This window comes from Zonotrichia albicollis, chromosome Z, assembly GCF_047830755.1.
Source record: "Zonotrichia albicollis isolate bZonAlb1 chromosome Z, bZonAlb1.hap1, whole genome shotgun sequence".
NCBI classification, from domain to species: Eukaryota; Metazoa; Chordata; class Aves; order Passeriformes; family Passerellidae; genus Zonotrichia; species Zonotrichia albicollis.
Window position 1 is genome coordinate 71,797,891 of NC_133860.1, and position 22,159 is coordinate 71,820,049.

General features: G+C 39.7%; 1 protein-coding gene across 1 annotated transcript; it reads right to left on the reverse strand.

The window, feature by feature from the left end:
- Positions 1–487: 487 nt before the first annotated feature.
- Positions 488–20,627, reverse strand: FEM1C (fem-1 homolog C). Its single transcript, XM_005493403.4, has 2 exons — positions 20,084–20,627; positions 488–9,939 (listed from the first exon to the last, which is right to left on the reverse strand). Exons 1-2 carry the CDS (start codon positions 20,625–20,627, stop codon positions 8,630–8,632), a joined length of 1,854 nt encoding a protein of 617 aa, XP_005493460.1. The 3' UTR covers positions 488–8,629.
- Positions 20,628–22,159: the final 1,532 nt, after the last annotated feature.

A 22,159-nucleotide genomic window follows, 5' to 3' on the forward strand; every position in this document is an offset into this window, starting at 1 on the left:
AGTGCCTAATGAGGGAGATTTGACAAAACAAACCAGGATAATCTGATGCTCTGATGCTACCACCTTGATGAACAGATGCACTGACTGCATATGATGTAATGCAAGTATGGCACATTCTGAACAGTGACCAGATCTGCTGCTTTCTAGTAAAGCCTGGGCTGTGATCAAAGACCTTTTCATGGTCCTAAGTATTTTAATTCCTGTGTGGTTTCTCTTGTGCTTAATAAGAGTCAAGCTGCTGCCAAATCCTCTCCTTCAGTAGGAACTGTTAGTATGGACTCTGCCATCTGCTCACTCTGGTGTTCTCAAGCAAGTTACAGACACACATAGGATGCTCTGTTTCTGTTGAGTTTATTAAACTGGCCTAGTATGTTGAAAAACTAGGGAGAGGAATGATAGACACATACATTAAAACTGTGTAATAAGATTAGCCTGATTTCCTTAAGAAATTCTTGGTGGTTTCTTTTTTTGTGTGTGTGTGTGTGTGTTTTGGTTTTTTTTTTTTGTTTTGTTTTGTTTTGTTTTGTTTTCGTTTTTTTATATAGAGTCTTCATTTATGAAATTACCAATGTCAAACCTACCTGGAACAAATAATCTCAAAATTAAAGTCCCTGGAGCCAGATGATCTGAACTCTGTTTCTTGCTACAGCCCATACTTCCTGTGGTCATTTTAAGAGGTCACTGAGTCTGTGCCTTAGTTTCTGCCCTTGTATAATGGAGCAAATATTTCTTTACAATACATCAACAGTACTTTGTACTAAGGTCAGTCATGCTGTCAGGAGGAAGTATTAGCATTGCATGTGGCACAGCTGACTCATTTCTCAACAGTTAATGATGTGATAGATCCACCTTTAGCAATCAAGTACGTTATCTCATTTTCATGACCCAGCTCAACGCAGAACATGGGTTACACAATGCTTTGCACAAGAGGCAGTAACCACCTACAAGGAAGAGGAAAAACAAGCCAGCGTATGTGTCAACTTATGTTTAACATCAGGAGAGAAACTGAAAACTACAGTTACACTTGTATTAGAAAGGAGATCTGTAGAATGGAGGAGTTGATGTCAAGGATCAAAAGTCTGTGACACTCCGTGGGAGTAGAAGAGGAATGGGAGAAAATATAAGGGTTATTTCAGAACAACTTAAAATGTGCTCCCATGAACTGGACAGCCATTAGTGGTCAAAGCCTGCTCAAGGAGCTTTCAGAATACTTTTTTAAGCTCAGGTGCATTCAAAATTAACACAAGTTGTGCATTAAGGCAATTCAGTTACACATACCCAAACAAGCAAAGGACTGTCAATGGGGAGACTCACTTGAAAAGCACACCTTGATCAGCAGTGCTGCGGTGGGAGCAGCCTTCCCACAGAACTATCTGGCCCCAAGGTTACCACCAGGTGGGACTGGAAGTAAGCAATCCACACTCCTCGTAGCAGCCCACAGGGCATCTGCCTCACACTGCATATTTTGCTAATGTACAGCAGGTTCTGTTTTCTGGTTTGGTTTTGAGGGTTTTGTTGGCAATTTTTTATTTGTTGTTTTTTAGTTGTTTGGGCTTTTTTTTTTTTGGTTGGGTTTTTGCTGGGTTTTCTTTTAGGGTTTTTTGCTCATTTCTTTTGGTTTTTAACTCCCTGAAGTTTCCATTTCACGCATTATGGGAAAACAAAGCATGATAAAGCAGGAGATGATGTGCTTCCCTAAGCCAGAAAACCAGAAAGAGCACAGTCATCTCAGGAGGACCCCCACCTTACAGGCTAACCAATAAAAAGTATAGGCTGGCCAATAAAATGCCTTTTTGCCACACATGCAAAAAGAAAGGAGAAAAAGGTAAGTTCACTATTTTGAAACTATGGGATGGAAACAAAAACTAATCCAAGTCTGGCTCATTCACTGAACACTTTGCCTCACATTCCATTTAGGATAATGGTGTGTGTGAATGGAACAAAGCAACATCCAGGCACCTAAAATATTAGAAGAGGACAATACAAGCTGCAGAATCTGAAACAAAAGCAATCAGCTGTTTACTGTAAAAAAAAAAATCCCTACCATTGTGAAAAGGAACCAATTTGCAATTTAAATTGCAGGTTCAGCAGCAAAAAGTGTTTAGTGAACCAGTGGATTCTGGGGTTTTTGGGGAGCGTGCAATCAAGAGAGGGGAAAAGGGAAAACCGAACCATCCTGTCAGCTTACTAAACTCTAGATTATTCTGGTTTTTGCTCATTCTTACAGCTTGTGTGTTCTTTTGGTTGGTTGATTTAGCCTAACCAGATAAAGGCTGAGAGAGAACAGCTCTCCCTGAAGGACGGACAAGAACTGAAACTATGAGAACATCACACATACAAAGCTAGGAAAACATGTATTTCAAATGGGAATTAGGTTTCTAATTACTGATAGATGGGAATTCCAAATAATCTTCTAAGGAGAATTTTTGGTAAGGAACTTATGACTTGATAAATCTTCAGGAGATATGATAGAAGCAACCCTTTGAACTTCAGAGAGGAACCCAGATCATGTGTCATGATCATGTTTTATGAGCTGATGAGAGATGTGGTTGCCATTTTCATAATTTACATTGCCTCACACTCACTGGCTTTTGACAGACAGATAAATCAGAATGCGATTCTTTTTTTCCCCTGTGTGCATAGTTCAAAACTGTTGTCCATAACTTCTGAGTATAACGTCTTCTCAATTTTTCTGAATACTAGAGATCAGCTGCAAGGTAGGCCTTTGGAGAGGGGAGAAGGGCCTTCTGCTGTTCACTGTGGATGGCATTTGGCCCTCTGGATATTATGGACAAAACAAGTATTGCCCATGCCAGAGCAACACACCTCACACTTGGTCTCTTTTCCCTAATCCTGCACTATCTTGTATGATGAGTTTTGGTCTTCAAGCATCAGCCGCCAGCACTTGCTACTGCCAAGAAGCCATTTTTGGATGGTTACACACTTTAGGTAACAGCAGACATCTTTCAGCTGCAGAAGGATGAATAATGATGTAAATGATCCTTTCCAGTTTTTCCATTTCTTAATTAAGAGAATCTACATTCGGTTCACTACAGCCATCTGTGTGACAATTATTCTACTGCAAAGTTCTGGAGCAGATTTCCTCATCCAGAGCCTCACCTTTTTTGATCCTATTGTTACTGATCAGCCCTAATGTAAAGTTCCAGCTCTCTGAAATATACCCTTCCATACAGGATAGGATTGGGACTACTGTGCCTAACTATAAAGGTATTTTGAAATTACAATGGCAATATTCTTCAAATCTCCAGCTGCCTCTAATAAGGACCTTTTGCTTCTCTCACCCTTGAGATGTTCTATTCCTCTATTTTTTACATTGTTAATGCAATATGGAAGATCCTACAAAAGGATGAAGAACAAAATTAATTTGTACAGCTTTCTTGAAAACTGTCTGCTGCTTACTTTGTACAAAAAGCATTGCTATCTACTTTTAGGTTACAAACTGGAGATACTGTTTCCCCTGGTTAACAGTATGACTAAATGCTTTTTCTGGAAAGTGGGAAAATAGTTTCTCCTGTATCATTCAGTTTAAGCCTCTTCTTTACTACTACCCACCAGTGAAATTTAAAGGCTTTGCCAGACCATAATTTCACAGAAAGAAAGAGCATGAGATATGACTTTTTGCTTAAGGCACAATTCTTAGTGACAGGAAGGTTGAAGCTGCAGCATTTACATTTAGCTACTCAATAAAAAAAGTAGTTTACCAACCAGTACTTCAATACCCTAGAGAAAACACATATATACACTCGGACAGGTGTTTTCCAAAACATATTTTTAATGTAATCTGCATTTGGAGCCTAAAGAGAGTAGGAGCAGAGAAATATGCTTGTTATTCCTTTTTTACATTACTGTTAAAGCTAAATTACTTCATGTAAAAAAGAAACTGCAATATTTCCATACATGGAGCTAGCCCTGCATAGGAAGTCTTTGCAATAGAATGGAACACAAATACAACATTATTTAAAACCAAACCAACAACAGCTTTTCACTCTGCCCTCACTGAGGGCTCAACAGTTACTTTTACACTCAAAAGCAAGAAATATGAGCAGTCTAGTATGTCTCTCATCAAAATTACCAAAATTACTTTGAAGCGTTAAATACCAGTTGGTGTCATTTTATTCACAGAAGGTAAAATTAGTGTTTAGTCAACTTCTTCATGCTTCTCAACATTTTAGAGTATAACAGTCACTCCACTCTATATTTCAAAGCATTTCAAAGCTATTTCAAGAGCAGCATATCCCTCCACTGTCACCTTGCAGCTGATACAAAACTGACGCAAGGCACACTTTTTCCTCAAAAGGTTTTTATCTAATTACAAATGCTCCTTTAAGGATTTTGCAATAGCACTGCATTACTTTCTTTAAAGTAGTGTTTGTAAAAATAGAAAGAGGTTAATTTTAACCAGTTGCAAAACAGTTGTTAAAAGACAGCTCTTTGTGAACTTAGGAACAACCCAAGACTACTTCCTATCCAGGGAGTGTTGTGAAGTATATATGGAAAAATAACCACAATGTTGCCTTGCATTTCAGAAAATGTCTTTACACTGCACCTAACAAAGAGAACAGAGACACTGCAGACAGCTCGAATCTTGTCACCAGCCTAAGTGATACAAAAATAGGAACTTAATTATAATTTTTTTTAATGAGAATATTTTCAATCTTCCTTGTTGAAGTACTTCAGTTGAAACCCACAACTATCAGAAGAAAAGCTGCTCTGTGCATTTATCCCCGTCCCCAAAAAATGCAGCTTAGAGGTCTCAACTGATACCAAGCAAGGAGGTATCAGTTCCTTTGTCTCTAGGGGGAATACCTGTAAGCTGTTTAATCAATTTAAAACTTGTTTCATCTCTGCAGGGCATATAATTATTTCTGCAGTGTTCTCAGCATTTTTGTGTGTCAGTAGCTCAGAAGCAGTGTGTTCATCAGAAAAAAAGGCCAAATAGGGAGATAAATGGTAAAAGAATGAGTTAAAAATATTACAAAATTAAAATTAAGATAAATAAAACAAAGTTGTGTAAACACATAGGTCTAAATGCAAAGTGGCCAAAAATGCATGAATTCATCTGCCAGGTCACCTAAGTCTAAGTAATCTGGCAAGATAAGCTCTCTTCAGCAGAGAGCTTCATCACCAAGAAAAATTAAATTCAGCATGGAGGTGATAAATCCTTCGGACTGATGCACATCAGTAGATATTTACACAGAAATTCGTGCAATAAATCAGCATTTATAATAGCCTGGTTTGTTTCTAAAGAGCAGCTAACACAGTAAGCCTTTCTTGGAGCAATATTCACTAGATTTACATAGAACTAATACTGATATGCTTTCACTTTTGGGAATGCTTTCCATTTAAAAAATTGCTAACATTAAAAAATTTTACATTATATTTCTGAACTAATAATCATAAATCATAGAATGATTTGGGTTGGAAGGGACTTTAAAGATCACCTAGTTCCAACCTCTCTGTCATGCACAGAGACACCTTCCACTGGACCAGAGCCCCATGCAGTCTTGCCTTGAACGGGGCATCCACAACTCCTCTGGACAACCTTTGCCAGTGCCTCACCATTCAGAGTAAACAATTTCTTCCTTATATCAAAGCTAAATCTCACCCTTCTCCGTTTAAAGCCATTCTCCCTTGTCCTTCCACCCCACGACTTTGTAAAAAGTCTCTCTCCAGCTCTTTTGTAGACTCCTTTAGGTACTGGAAGGTCCTATACAAGGTCTCCCTGCAGCCTTCTCTTCCTCAGGCTGAACAACCAACCAACGAATCTTAAACAGGCTAAATGTCAGTTATAAAGACAGGAATTAAAACTAAAACCACCAAAGAGCAGGACAGATTCCAAAGTAAAAAACTCTAAAAATCCTTTTCTCTGAGACCTATAAAAAATAATTAATTTTGTGACTTGATGTATAATTCTAGTATGGTATCATTTGCTGATTATCCCCATCTAAAGAGCAGCAGAAAAGCATTAAAATGTATAAATTCAAAAACCAAACTACACGTCCTCACAAATAAAAAGCTGAGTGGCACATGTCCTAAGCACTGCAAATCACAGCAATTCAGTCAACTGACTAGAGTTTAGTCTTGTGTGATGCCAGAAAAACCTGCATCTGGCCTGTATCAGCAATAGCGTGGCCAGCAGGACCAGGGCAGTGATTGTCCCCTGTACAGTGAAGCCATGACTCAAGTGCTGAGTTCAGTTTTGGGTCCCTCATTACATCAAAGATACCAAGGTGCCAGAGCATGTCCAGGGAAGGCAGTGGAGCTGGGGAAGGGTTTGGATCACAAGTCCGATGAGGAGTAGCCAATGGAGCTAGGGTTGTTCAGCCTGGAGAGAAGGAGGTTCAGGGGAGAACTTACAACTCTCTACAATTACTTCACAAGGCAGGGGTTGGCCTCTTCTCCCAAGTAACAAGCAATACAAGGAGAAATGGCCTCAAGCTGAATTAGGGGAGTTACAGATTGGATACTAGGAAAAACTCCTTAGTGGAAAGAGTGGTTAACCAATGTAACAGGCTGCCCAAAGGAAGCAGTTGAGTCACCATGGCTGGAGGTATTTGAAACACATGTAAATGTGGCACTTAAGGACATGGTTTAGTGCTGGACTTGGCAGTGCTGGGCTAAGGGTTGGACTCAATGATCTTAAGGATCTTTTCCAACCTAAATGATTCTATGATTCTTCTAATAGTATACAACATAGACACAGCAAGGGACAAACCAGAGAAAATTGCTTCAAAACAGCAAGTCTGGTAGTGACAACACACAAACAGCACTGCATTCAACATATCTTTGCTTAAAAACATCCCCATAATTTTTGCAAAAATGGCTAAGCTAGTAGGCACCTGTACACTGCCATACACTGGCAGGAATGCCAAAACAGAACAAGAACAAGGAAGGGCTATTCTTATGTGCTCCCAAGACATGTTCTTCCTCAAGTTCAACCACAAATAACAAAAGTGTTCTAACATCAACTTAAAAGTTAAAGTATTACAAAGACCCTCCTAACCTAACCAGTTTGGATTCTAAACATCTCTTATCTCTGACAAAGGCATAAAACCAGTTGTTAGATTTCTGGAGCAAGAACCCCATAGGTATACTTACTGCCCACAACTGAGATGAAACATTAAGCCAAAAATACCCAAAATGCTAGACGACTAAATTTGCAAGTAAACTGTATCCTATCCAACAGAAATTAATTTCACTTTAAGACATTTTAGGGCTAATGTGCCATAATAAATCCTACTATTAATCAACAGTAAAGTGCTGAATTATATTAATTACCTGAATCGCACTCGCATTTATGATCTTCATTTATAGACTTCTTATCAAGTCAAAAGAGCCCTTTCTGTTGCAAAAGCTAAGCTGTTGTGCAAATATTATAAAAAATAGGTACTTTAATAGGAGCTATATACACAACAGAACTTCTGCTTTTGTTAAGTACAACTGACATAGCAGAGATGAAAAATCCATGCAAGTATTTATAAAGATACTTAAAATGAAGAAAAAAAAAGGACACTGCTATAGAACTTTCAATACCCTGGCAGACAGCCACTTACTATACTATATGATGTCTACATCTGGACTGATAAACATCATGCCATCAACATGCTTTAGTTTTCTTTTGTAAGCTAAAGCTGATTTGCAGATTTTAAAGCAGAGCATATATTTGATCTATTTCTCATAGAAGTGTATCATTAAGGTTTGAGGTTAAACTTTGAGCAAACTTCACATCTAGTCACATAACTGGCACAAGCAAGACAGTGCAGAGGGGAAGGCGTCAGTTGTACACCATGAGGACTCTTCCCCCAGCTGCACGATGCAACAGAACAATTTTCAGATTTAAAGTTCAAGTGGACTACAATCAGAAAAAGCAAGATTTTCTTCTCCCCAGTTTAGGAAAAAATTTCAGAGGATCAAAATGAAAGCAACCTCAGTTAAAGCAGTCAAAAAAGTCAAACCCAAGTTTGGAGAGCTGATAAATAACTCCAAAATTCATCATGCTATGAAGACAGCATTCTCAAGAGAGCTTTAAACAAACTGCAAAACAAGATTGGCATTTAAGTTGAAATTGGCCAAGTGATGCATAGAAATATGCTCACACACAACAGTCATGTTTAAGCCAGTGCATAGAGAAGATAAAAGCACTTATGGTAGTTGCAAATGTTAACAAGTCCATACAACTTGCACAGTTTAGCAATGAGTCCATAGAAAAAGAAGAGAGTAGGAGTAGAAACGCTCAAGCAAAACCAAAAAAAGATGACCTTCCAACTGTATAAAATCCACATAACAGTTATAGTAAAAAGACATCAGTGGAAAATACTCAACTCAGTCCCAAACACCCAACAGGCAAATAAGACCAGAAAAGACAAGCCTTTGGCAGACAATTTAAAGTCTAAATATGGCATTACATGTCTAAATAATCCACAAAATATATTATATGGCATATTCATATTAAATACTGGGTAACCAACTCTGCAAATCTGATGCTAACAACACTAGGCAATGAGAGCAAAATGGAGCAAGCTAAAGGAACGCTGGTGTATCACAACGGTGCTCAAGGAAAATATCACCATGTCGTGCTTCAAGAACAGTACTCTGGAACGCCACTCTATCATCTATGGAGCAAAACAAAGTTCTCTAGTTTTTCAGGGATATGCCCTGCATAGGATATGTTATGATTCATTATTACACGAGCAGCAAGACACTGCAAAGTAGTATGATTTATGGGCTGGATTAAATTCTTTGCTATTTCCTTCTCATCCAGCAAATCACTAGCTGTTTGTTTACATGAGTTTGTGGCATCGAAATGTGAACCTGACTTGATAAGAAGATTCATGATGTCTGGATGGTTGTTCAGTGCAGCAATGTGTAATGGACTGTTGTTATCAGAGTCTCTGACATTTACATCAGCACCACATTCCACCAGGATAGCAGTAACTTGTAGAGAGGGGAATTTACAAACTGGGTAGCGACCGACACATGTAGTATTATTGTCAACAGCAAGGTGAAGTGGACTGAAGTTATTCTTTCCTCTAGGCTGAAGCTTAAGAAACTTGTAAATAGTTTGTTTCTTAAAATGTTCCTGTTCTGAGCTGCAAGGTACTTTCTCCAACAAGCAAATTAAATGCAAAATTATGGAAAGAGCTTTGTTCAGCTGTACTGGATCAGGAAGACATTGGGTTTGTTTCATGGCCCGTTCTATTTCAAGAACGCTTTTGCACAGTATACCCATCAGATCATCAAAAGTGACAGTAGTGCCTAGCAGGCCTTTTGCCCTATCCTGAAGCATGAAGGAGAAAAGTTCAGCAAATGACAGCAAACTGCTGGCTGTCATAGGGCTTAGAGGATCAAGATTGCTCTGCTGCATGTCCAAAGCATACTTCCATAAATTGATGCAACGCTTGAAGTTTCCAGAGTCTGCATATACAGCACCTCTGTATCTAATATAGTAGGATGTGTCTGGGTGTGAAGGGCCAAGAATACGTTCTCTAATTAATAATGCTTGCATTCTCATTTCATCTGGGTCTGCAATAAGATTTTCTAGCTCTTCTGAGCTGTTTACCTCTTTAGCATAATCATAAGCCATAATTAGTGTTTGTGGCACAGGTTTGCTGAGGATATTAGTCCTATCACTGTATCTCATTTCCATAGCTCTTTTCCAGTATTTCAAAGCACCAAGCAGATCTCTCTTTTTGTCCACAAATGTTGCTCCTAGAAGTTCCAGGGCATTTATGCGCTCAGCCTTACTGGTCTGTACATGCTGGGTCAGAAAGTCCACTATATTTGTGTGGCCTGTCACACTGGCAGACAGAAGGGGAGTCATTCCATAACCATCCTTTTCCATTTTAGCACAGTATTTCAGAAGCATCTTCATGATCTCCAAACTTCCAGATTCTGCACAGTCATGTAGGGCTGTATTTCCTGAAAGACAAGAAACACAATTACACAAATCATATCAAATTACAGTCCAAATCCCACCATGCTAATAGTTAAAAAAAAGTTTAAAACCCCCAAATATTAATGGTTTTTAAATAGCTTTTTTTTTTCTCCATTTGTGTACCATGAAAACAAGGCTGCCACACAGTTATAAAAATCAAAATATTTGATATTTTTATCTGAAAAAATTAAACAGGTTTAAGAAAAAAACCCACACCAGAATTAAAAGGGAATTCTTTGCTACATAAAAGCACAGTAATTGGCTATTCCATTGTATGCAAAGTCAAGCAAATAGGACAGGAGACCAGTTTGAGTGGACAGAGAACTCCTCTTGGGGCTCCAGAGGAAAAATAAATGGTATGCTGTCTGGAAACAAGGTTAGGCTTTGCAGGAATTTGACAGAGCTGTGGTTCATGTATGAAGGGGACAACAAGATGCAAAAGGCCAAAGCTCAATTGGAGTTGAAACTGACTGGTATTGTGTCAGACAACAAGAAGGGTTTTCAAAGTACACTAGTAGCAAGAGGAGGTCTAAAAAAATACAATTCTGATACTTAGTGAAGATGGTCATCTGACTATTAAGGGTGAAGAAGTGTAGAGACACTGAATGTTTTCCTTTGCCTCAGTCTTTAATAATACAGATAAACTGCCTTCTGCCCTGGATTTAGAGGATGACTTCAGGAATAGTGACTTCCCATTTGTTTAGACTCTTCTCAGGGACTAGATGTAGCAGTTCAGAGTTCACAAGTCCATGAGATCAGATGGGATTTACCTGAGTACTGAAGAAGTTGATATTTGTGAGGGCACCACTCCTCTCCACCAGCTACCAAATGTCTTGGGAGTACGGGGAGGTCCCTACTGAATAGAAGCTAACCAGTTATTTCATTTTATAAGAAGGGAAAGAGGGATTACCCAGGAACCTACAGACCTGTTAGTCTCACCTCAACACTCAGAAAAATTATGGAGAAGATTGTACTGAATGCCACTGTAAGGCATTTAAAGAACAATGCAATCATTAGGTACTATCAACTTGGGTTGACAAGGAAAAAGTCCTGTTTTAACTAATTTGATATGCTTCTAGAATAAGGTCACCCATCCATCAGATGAAGGAAAGATAGTGGCTGTGGGATTTTTGCCTTTTAGTGAGTTTTGCCTTTTTTGGCTTTTATATTGTCCCCACAACATCCTTCTGGACAAGTTATCCAAGTGTGGGATAAGTAGGGTCATTGTGCACTGGGTGCAGAACTGTCTGAAGGACACAGCTCAAAGGATTGCAGTGAATGGGGCTATCAAATTTAGCTGACACGCTAATCAAATTCATATAAAACATGAGTAAAAAGTTACTTTCTAAAGCTTATGACTCAGGTTGTTGCAATTATACCAGAGGTACGAAAATAGTTTGTCCCCTGAATCATATTTTAAGAGCAAAATTCAAACATTTTAAGGAAAAAAAACATTAAAAATACCAGATTGCTTAATTTACTGACAGTGAACTAAACTTTCTAAACTGTCTTTTCCTGAAACATTTCTGAATAATGGCCAGTGATTTTACAATCATTTACTAACAAGTAAACTGAGGACGCCATCTCAAAGCACATGAAACTACCTGCTAGATCAAGATTCATAAAGTTAAACCCAGTTCATAAAAAAGGAAGTGATTTTCCACCTTTCTAATAACTCAGGCAATTTTTAACATTAATAGCACTAAGTAAGTTATAGGTTTGGCCACACTACAATCTCTACCTAGACCAACAAATTTTCAGTTGCAGTAGCAGAGGTGGATTTAAAGTTGGTGAATTTGGCATACATAGCTTACCAGCTAAAATTCTCTCTGTCTTTAGAAAAATGTCAATATGCCATCGGAGAAAGGACAAGACCTTGATATTCCTAAGAGTGGAAGATGTCAAATGCAGACGTGTATACAAACTTACCAATACACATACACTTATTCTTCTTGCTACGCTGCTGAAAGTCTAGTTAAAATGAAACTACAGCAGTTAATTCAAAACTAAAGAATGGCTGGTCCCTCAGACCATCTTCAGTTCTATATTTATTGATAAAGGCAAAAACAGATGCACATGGGCTTTGGCTGAGCCAGCAGTTAACACAGTTAATGTTTCAGGGTGTACTCAACTCCATACACTATCCTTCATGGCAGAGTTCTGCAACTGGCAGCTGTTTCTACTTTCAAATGAACATTTTTGATATATTTAAAAAATAGTAACATAAAAGCATATTAAAGACAAATAAGCCAAAAGATATCAGTAACATCCAAATTCTTACTATTGTTTCACAGCTATTAATATATATTTTGCTACTTTTGATAACCACAACAGTGCCAACTATGCATATTACATACTGCAGATTCATCACCACGTAATGCTGCTTTTGACACTATTTTATCAATCAGAAGGCATACACACTGTGACTAATAAAAATCCACACAAAATAAGCTTGGCAAGTGTCCATGTAAACTAAATCCAGCAGTCTGTATGCCATTAATTTACAATGCAGCTATGTAGAACACGTGGAAATATGCTTAAGACTCCAAGGAATTTCACTGCTCTTTCCAATTGGATGCTTTAAATTTAAAACAATTTAGTTTTTTTTTTATTGGTATTACAAATACTGATTTCAGTTTAACAGCTTATCAGAAGTAGTGTAATTTTCCAGTTGTTTATACTGCAGTAGCCCTTAGAATGAAAACAACCACAGCTTAAATTATGTCATGTATCAACTAATAATGTGAGGCCATCACTACTAATTTTTATGCAGTGGCTGCACCTCACTGAAGTTTGATTGGATGGTACATATACAGCAGTGGGAAGAATACTTTGTAAGAAACACAAGTTTCCGTTGAAAAGTGCCTAGGAGTAAAAAGATAGTTGAGAGTTGTCAACTTTAAAAAACCGCAAACATAAACCCCAGCCTTAAGAAATAACACTGCCAGCCGTCTATACCTAGCAAGTATCAACTGCTATAGCAGAGGAAGAATTTGAAACAAAACATGAGAGGGGCCTTAGTGTGCAAGTCAAAGGCTATACATTCACCACAAACTGACCAGGAACTGAACAGTTCAAATAAACACAGCAGATCAACCACTATTCTGTGAATTAACTCATCCATTTCAAAACATTACAACATTACACTGTCTATAGTGTCTATAGTGACCATATCATCTATAGTGATAAATAGTGGCTGAAAACAATTCAGAAATTAATTCAATTTTTGTAACATTATCTATTCAGTAACAAACTAGAAAACAATGTTATATCTATTGCTGTATTAAGAAGGAAAAATGCCAAAAAAAAAGCAAAAGTAATTTGAAAGTCATTTTCTTTGACAAGTAATTTTCGAAGAGACATATATGATGGGTTTGGTCAAATTAATTTTTTTAAGGGAATGATTATTGTAAAGTAGGTTTCATCTATTTTTAAAAGTCAATTGTAAAATGACCAGCAGGAATTCAATCACACATCAAAGATAGCTCTTGTTACCATAACATAGAAGGCTCCTCCTTGCATGGACAAAAGACTGGGCTGCAGATGATTCCGGTAGTTCAGATACTTCTCTGCTAAATATTAAGTGTCACTATATTGTATTGCTAATAGTGCTTACAAACGGCTCTTATCCGGGTAAAACTTTACCATTCATATTACCTAGTAACTTCTCCATAACCCCAACTCCAGTCCTTCTAAATCTTGCAGATACAAAGTACAGAAAAAGGTATGGCTAGTTGGCATTGTATCTTCACACTTTACTCTTTTGTTAACAGGACTCCTTTAAAAGGAGTTATGAACATTTCAGAAACATTTCATGTATCACAAAACTAACTACCCAGTGCTTCCAAACTTACTGGAGTGGGGGTGGGTATTCAAATTCATAAGGAGGACAGGCTTTTCTATGTCAAAAGCAAGTAATTCCCAAAATAGACTGATAGCTTGTGACAAGGGAATGGAAGAAAATGAAGCTATGACACAGAAAGTGATTTGACTTGATTTGCAACCAATTAAGTGCATCCACTTCCTAATACTTCCAAAATGCTTTATCAAATCTACACGTTGTAAAACTTACATTAAAACTTATCACCAATCTGAGTTTCTATCCAAGATCATTAAAAACAAAAGAAATAAAAGTATTTAATTTAAATGACTGACTAGTGTGTACATTAACCACCTGTATATATTTTTATAGCCTTACAAATGAAGTGATCACTTTATTAAGTGAAATTTTTCATGTAACATTAATTTCTTTTTCTACCACAGCACTTGAAGTAATTCAGTCTTCCAAGAGTCTTTACTGATTTAAAAGTATTGCCAGATAGATCCAAACATGGACAATGCATAAGAAAACTGTTAAACATCCTAACTCTCAGTGTGCATAGTGAATAAAAATGAAATGTCTTTCCTTCAAGAAACTAACTAACAAATGCAAAGAACTGCTTATCTCAACAATTTATTTTAATGGAATTTCCATACGATGTAAGGGAGTAATTGCTGTCTTGCTCACTGAAATACTTCAAGAGAACTTGTATTATGAACATTATCAATTATGTGAATAACCGCATGCTGTGTATGATGTAATTTAAACAAAAACTTTTTAGTTAGAATTAAATTGTATCTTTATCTTCCTTATTTGACATTCCTCCTGAGGCTCAGTTTCCACACACAGTCACAAACAAAACATCTATGAGTTTCAGAGCCCTGGTACCATGTAATACCTACCAAAAAAGGGGAAAAAAGCAAACCACTACCCCCCCCCCAAAAAAAAGACACAGCTCACTTTTAGAGCAAGTGTTTATTCATTGGGAGAATTTTAAAAAATAAGCAAAAAAGCAACAACAACAAGCAGAAAAAAAACCCAAAGACCTTTCTTGGGGATTTTTTTATCCCTTCCCTGCTCCCTCAGTGATACTATGAACCTTGCCAAGCAGAGAAGACAAACACCTTCAGAAGAAAACAAACCTGTCAAGACTCCTTAATGTTTATAGCACAATAATATTAATTATTTTTAACACATACTATACCACACTTGTCATAAAGGAAATAGCATGATTCTCCATGAGTCCCCTACTTCTCGGTCTGCTATGTCTGTAAAATATTTTTTCCCTTACCAGCAGGTTTGAGGTCACATCTTTCAGTACCCCTTACTAACAACAATACTGAACTAGCACTAGCCCTTGATCTAGCCCTTGATACAATACCCATACAGACAGAAGTTTGCATTCTTCTGTACTTCCCAAAATGAGGAAACAAAGTCCAAAGTCAACAAACCTTGTTTACCATATTATTTTACAAAAATATTAAATACTGTGACAGTAGATTTGAAGAATCACAGTATTCCTTTTTTTTTAATGCAATTAAACACTCCTGTGCATATCTCAAGAGAAAAGTAAGAGAATGCCTTGGCCAGCAGTTCTTAGAAACAAAATTCTGATCTTCTAGTACTCTGGAGGAGAAAAACCAGTCTTAAGGCTAGCTGATGAGTCCTTTAACTACAAAAGGCAGGCAGAGTTGGTGAAAACCACTAATAAAACCACAGAAAGCACTTTGAAGAGAGAGACTGCAAACCAGGCCACTGAGCAATGGAAAGACTTACCAGCTATCTTCAGGTAAAACAGCTGCCTCTTAAGCATGAATTTTGAAAAAAGGTAACAATTCCCTTGCATTTGACCCATCCTGGCTACCAGCACATGCATATTTTATCCATGATCTAACTCACTAATTGCTGCAATAATGGATTTTTTTCCCTTCCTTTCTGCAAATCTGGCAGAGGAGAATAAAGTATAAACACAAGCTATTAAAATGTGCACTGCAAATTTTCAAAATGCAAGATCTTAACTGTCCTGTCTGGAACTGAAGCAGAAGTATAAGATTTCTTTACAATCAGTCTTGAATGAAAAATATTTCAACAGGGAACTTACATGAAATATTGTACCTTTAATAAAAAAAAAAAAAATCAAAAAAGATAGCCTCAAAGGGCCCAAATCTGGAATCTGGAATCCTTAAAATGACTGACACTTGTATTAAGAGAGTAAACATTTCCCTGCCTACTCATCACCAAATGTGCACATCAGCAAAACACTGTCTTTGAGAATGCAGTGGTCTGTTCTGAAGGTAATAGTAAGGCGGCACCACTCTAACAACAAATCACTGGCAGGCTTCATAGTGCAGCAGAACAGAAAACGACATGCAGCTGACACAGAACATGCTCCTCATCTGGCACAGACACAAAACTGTGCTTCATTTGAGGTTTTACTTCTAGGATTCCACCTTCTGAAAAAAGTTGTGTTTCTGCTACTCTAACATTACCCACACTCTTCCTACTTTTAGGAACAGCATAAAAACTTGCCATCTGAGAGATCATTAACTACAAGTGAAACTCGTTAAACTTTATTTTTAATTTGCAGCTTCTTAAATGAGGAGTTGTTCTGCTGGTTTCAGCTGAGTAGAATTCATTTTCTTCACAGCGGCCAGTAGGGGCTATGTTTCGGATTTGTGCTGAGCACAGGGCTGATAACACAGAGATGTTTTTGTTGTTGCTCAGCAGGGCTTACACAGAGCCAAGGCCTTTTCTGCTCTTTGTGCTGCCACATGGGTGAGGAGTTGGGAGTGCATGAGAGGCTGGGAGGAGACACAGCTGGGACAGGTGACCCAAACTGACCAAAGGGATTTCCAGACCATGTGACATCATGCTCAGGACATAAAGCTGGGGGAAAGAAAGAGAAAAGGTGGACCATTTGGAGTGATGGTGTTTGTCTTCTGAGGTAAGTGTTACACATGAGGGAGAACTGCTCTTGTGGAGCAGGACTACCCATGGCAAGTGGCGAATTCCTCATTTTGCTTGGCTTGTGTGCTCTGCTTTTGTTTTCCTTTTTAAGCTGTCTTTATCTCAATCCACGAGTATTCTGCTCCTGGTCTCACTGGCGGGGAAGTGAGCAAGCAGCTCTCTGGGGCTTGGCTGCTGGCTGGCATTAAGCCATGACAGCAGAACACTGGCGAAAGCTATGAATCAGAGACATTGGTAAATTAATTCACTTTATGAAGTATTGCTTAGGCTGCTTCCTATCTGTAGATATCTTTGCTGTTTTCCACCATGACAAAATAATAAAACCCACCCACCCTTCTTACCCCAACTATCAGTTTGTCCCCATCACTTACACTGTTCATGTAAACTAAAATACTTTTAAAAATATCCTCTGTTTACAGTTCTGCTGCCTAAATCCTACACAGAAGCTCAGGGAAACTGTGAGAAAGTTCAGATCTGCAAAACAGTAGAAACAAATACCATCAAAGGCTCGCACTTTAAATTCAGAACCACTGGCCATCTTTCACAGTTGAGGATTCATTTACCCAAACATCCACCAGGTGACACTTCCAGACTTGCACTTCACCTCATTCACCTCAGTGCAGCATCTTACCTGACACACTCTGAAATCTTTATGAACATCTTAATTTCCTGGCTGTACTTCCATACTTTCACAATTTTCTCAAGAACCTCTGAATTTCCATAGTCCAAAACACAGCTGTAGGATTCTGCATTTTAGAAGCAAGATTTCACCACATGTTTTCACCTACTCTTTCATACATTTAGATGCATGTGAATGTACCTATTTTTTTCTATCAAAGTATTCAGATTTCTCCCTGTAACTGTCAACACTCTGAAACATTTTCATATCTATATATTCAGGAAGCTTAATATACATATTACGTGATATTCTGCAATATGAAAATCCAGCGGAAAACCACAAGACATAGGTCAAGTAATTCTGCCCCTCATGCTCACACAAGCTCTAAGGATCTGAAAAAGGATCTACAGAAATCTCCCACAACAGCAACTCTACTGAATAGTTCTGCTCTTTTAAGAAGTATGCAATTTTAAATGCAAAATTTTTTTTTTACATTTTTCAGGAAAGAACAGGCTTCTCTATACAGGGCCCAGGAAGGCGCCTGTCTAAACAGAACTCACATAAAAGGGCAGCAACTCTTACTACTCGGGAGCAGAACACTCAGATGCTCTGTTATCTTCCTGCTACAAGCACAGGACACTGTCAGCTATTTAGGACACAGCAGGGAGGAGTAGAAACTGAAAGTAATACACAAGATTCTTTGAGGGGGAGGGTGACAATGCAGAATGAATATTTTTGACTAATTTTAAAATCAATAACATTTTTGCAAAACAAAACTGAGGAGGTTACCTGCTGAACCTCAGCCACGTTACAATACTTACAGCTACCAATTGTCCTCAGTTCTTCTGCCTTTCTGCAAATGACGTTCAGGGTTTATAGTACTTTCCTGCTTGCTTGCTTTACCTCACCACTGCATATTCAGTAACTTCAGAGATAAAACTTCTTAAAGATACCAAAAATATGTTCCTGTCATACCAGAGGGGACTTCCACACATTACCAACAGACAGCTATTACGTACACACATCCAGTTGTACACATGACAGTTTCAAGTGTAAAATGAGTTTTAATGAATTGAACCATATCCAATTCAACTTTTTAAATTAAGGATCATTTATCGACTTTAAGAACCTTTGCTTTTCTGCCTAGATGCAAGTCACACAGAAACTAAAGGAAATAGAAAGGAATTAAGATAATTGACACCACTGAGAAAATCCCCAGTCATTTAAACAAACACAAATAATGCTAGTTCACTAATAAAGTGAATAAAAAGGATGAGTAAGGTAAAGCCTACTCCACCAACGCAAAATGAGGGAGAAAAAGAGCTGCAGAATTACATCTCTTTCCCAATTAAATCAAGTATTTAAGAGCATTGCTTGGTTCACACCTATCATATAAATGGATAAGTTTAAAACTAAACCTCAAGTTTTCAGTTGCTTACACACTTTATATTTAGCTTGCTATTCCCAGAATGTTATTTAGAAAAATGACATTTTTATCCTACCACAAGTCCATGATGATTCATGAGCAACCTCAAACCCTTACAAAGGAAGATTTATTTTGCTCTGCCCACCTCCATGACAAATCTGTAGTTTAGCTTTCTTTACGCTAAACCCACATATTTGCATGATTTGTTGAGAAAAGGCATATTTAACCATATTTAAGGCATATTAGCAGCTTTTCTAAAGATTACTCTCACATTTGGTATTTACCAGTATCATACAACAATTTAAACACAAAGGATATTTTAACACCAATAACTGAAAGGTACAGTATACAGTTACAAATGTAATTAACCTGAAAAAGGCAGAAGTATTATGCTGCAAAACAACTGCTAGCAGATTCGTTTTTATATGTATTTATATATATTAAAAAACCCAAAATCTGATGAAACATAATCCTGGCTCAGTGAGATAAAAGATTAGCTGTAAATTGAAGCAACTGGTGTGCTTTTCAGGCTAATATCACAACTAAACACAAGTCTGATATGTAATAGAAAATTTGTATGTTCAACTCATTATGATCACAGGAAAAAAGGCCAGAAATCTTTAATTTGTGTGGTAACACCAGAGCAATTGTAAACATGGGCAAAAGGGTTTGAGATATGTGAGCCACTGGAAGCCCTTCTGCTGAGATCACAGTCACCTGTATCTTCATTTCTTCAATCCTAATATGTATTTTTGCTTACTAACACTGAAAAAGGTATAAAATTACTCAGTAGTTTGGAGAGAGTGGGTGAAGAGGAAAGTGGTTATTAATTTTTGAATGCAGAAAGTAATTCTTCTCCTTTATGCGTATTTCCTTAGATCAGCCTTACTGGCACGGATCAGTTTTATATACAGCACACTTGGTGTCTTAAGAATTACTACGAAAACCAAGAACACATGCTCATGTTTTTGAGTATGCTGCTAGACCAACCTACTACAAAGAGTGGTTTTCAGCAACTTTATTAGCTTTTAAAACATGCATAAATGTGACACTTCATACAACTAAGTCTTTTAAGAATTAGGGATTTAAGATTAAAATGTATCAATTTAAACAATAATTTTCTAATCCACGTTAAAAACCAGTAAATTAAAAAGAAAAAGTAAAAACATACTTATAAACGCTTAATATATTATGCTTTATGAGAACAGAAGAATTTTTTTGATGTCAGGCTCTTTATGAAGTAAATTAATAACTTTACCTCTATTTACCACAATGAAAGTCAAAAAACTAACTTACCTTTAACACTTTTTCTGTTCACATCCGCTCCTTTTTCAAGTAAATACTGAGCTATTTCTTTGTGGCCTTTGTAACATGAGATCATCAAGCACGTATGCCCGTGACGGTTTGATACTTCCAGGTCTGCTTTGTGCTCCACAAGGTACTTGACTATTTCCAGGTGACCATCAAAACAGGCAGCTCTAAGAGGCGTTGAATTTGTCAGCGTTGTGTTGTTGACAGACGCACCATGATCCAACAGACACTGAACAACCTTCAAGTGGCCGGCGGCCGATGCTGCCCACAGCGGCGGAGCTCCCTCGATGGTCTCACCATCAAAATTCACCGAGCCACCAACCTCTATCGAGGCAGAGCAATGGTCCAACAAGTATTCCACCATGTCGAGGTGACCATAGCGGGCTGCCATGAGAAGTGGCGTGGCACCATTGGTTTTTTCTGACATCAGTTGGGCCACCTCTTCCCTTGTTTTGCTTGCCAGTAGCTTAGAAAGGAGCCGCAGCTTGCCATCACGAGCAGCGTTGAAGACTGCTGTCTTTAGATCCATTTAGCCTTGACCTCTCTACTTCCCGATGGATACACACCTGAATTTTTCAGCCAAGAGTTTACTGTAAGTGCTTAGCCCAAACAGAATGTCCCCACCTTCTCAGATCAGTTTCATCCAGATAGGACAACATGGAGACTCCAAACAGGGTCCTGACGAAGCGCAGGCTGTGCTTATCACAAATCTGCAAAAGGAGAATTCTCGATGTTTTCACCTCCTACTTCGCAAACAAGCAACCGCATTGTATTTTCCCACAGCTACACCCAAACAAGTCGCTGCTGTGGCGCGCCGGTGTCCAGCTGCATTCCTTGGGGCTCTCCCGGGCCGCGCGGTGGCCCCTGAGGAAAGCTACGGGGAGGAGGGGGCTGATCCCACCAGCGCGTTATCCACGCCGGACACAGAACGATCCTCTTCTCCCTCACGCCTCCGTCAGCTGCACCCCCGACTCCTTTCGGGGCGTATCCCGAGTACAGAGCCTCCACTTCCCGCCGGAACACCCGCAGACACGCACCTCCAAGGCAGCCGGGCGGGGAAGGCGACGGCCGCATTCCGGCCAAGCCCCGGACGCCGGAGAGAGCCCAAGCCCTCCGCTCGCCTCACCACCGGACCCGCTGCGCCCAGAGTCCCGCAGCCCCATCCCCCTCCCTCCTTTCCCGCACGGCACCCAACCCCCACGGCCGCCGTGCTCGGAGCCGGCCGACAAGGCCCGCCAGGCCGCGCGCTACCTTCCCGGGGCGGTCCGGGCCGCCTCCCGCCGCCGCCGCCGCCGCCGCCCTCAGAAGGACGAGCCCGCCGCCGCTGCCCGCGCTCCGTCCGGCGCCTCCATGACAGCCGGGCCCCGCCGCCAGGGCCGGCCCTGCGCAGGGGGCGGGGCGGCTCCGCCGCGGCCAATTAGAGCCACGCCCCGAGCGCCCGGGGGCGGGACTACGCCGCCGCTGGAGGGCGCGGTGCGGGCACAGGCGGCCGCTAGGGGGCGCCGGGAGGAGAAGCGCGGGGCCCGGGTGTGCGGGGGGCGCGAGGGTCCCACAGGGTCCCACAGAGGTACTTCGGGAATGCTCTTCAGAGACACGCCGTGGGCTTTGTACGGACACATCTGTGCTGTGTACCGGCACCGCTGGTTCCCGTCCTGTGCTCCGCAACGCAAGGAAGACCAGGAGCTGCGGGAGCGGGGGGGCAGAGACCACATGGATCCTCTGGGATCAGGAGCATCTCCCGTACGAGGCGGGACTGCCTGTGTAGTTCGGAGGAGGCTGAGAGGGGGTCTCATTAATGCGTACAAATATCTCAGAGTCGGGTGCCAAAAGGATGCTGCCAGATTCTTTTCAGTAGTGCCTAGCAGTAGTATGAGGAGTAATAGACATAAACTACAACACAAGAAATTCCACCTCAGCCTGAGGAAGAACTTTGCACTGAGGGTGGCAGGGCACTGGAACGGGCTGCTCAGGGGGATTGTGGAGCCTCCTGCTCTGGAGGCATTCCAAACCCACCTGGATGCATCCCTGTGTAACCTGCTGGAGTTGACCCTGCTTTGGTGG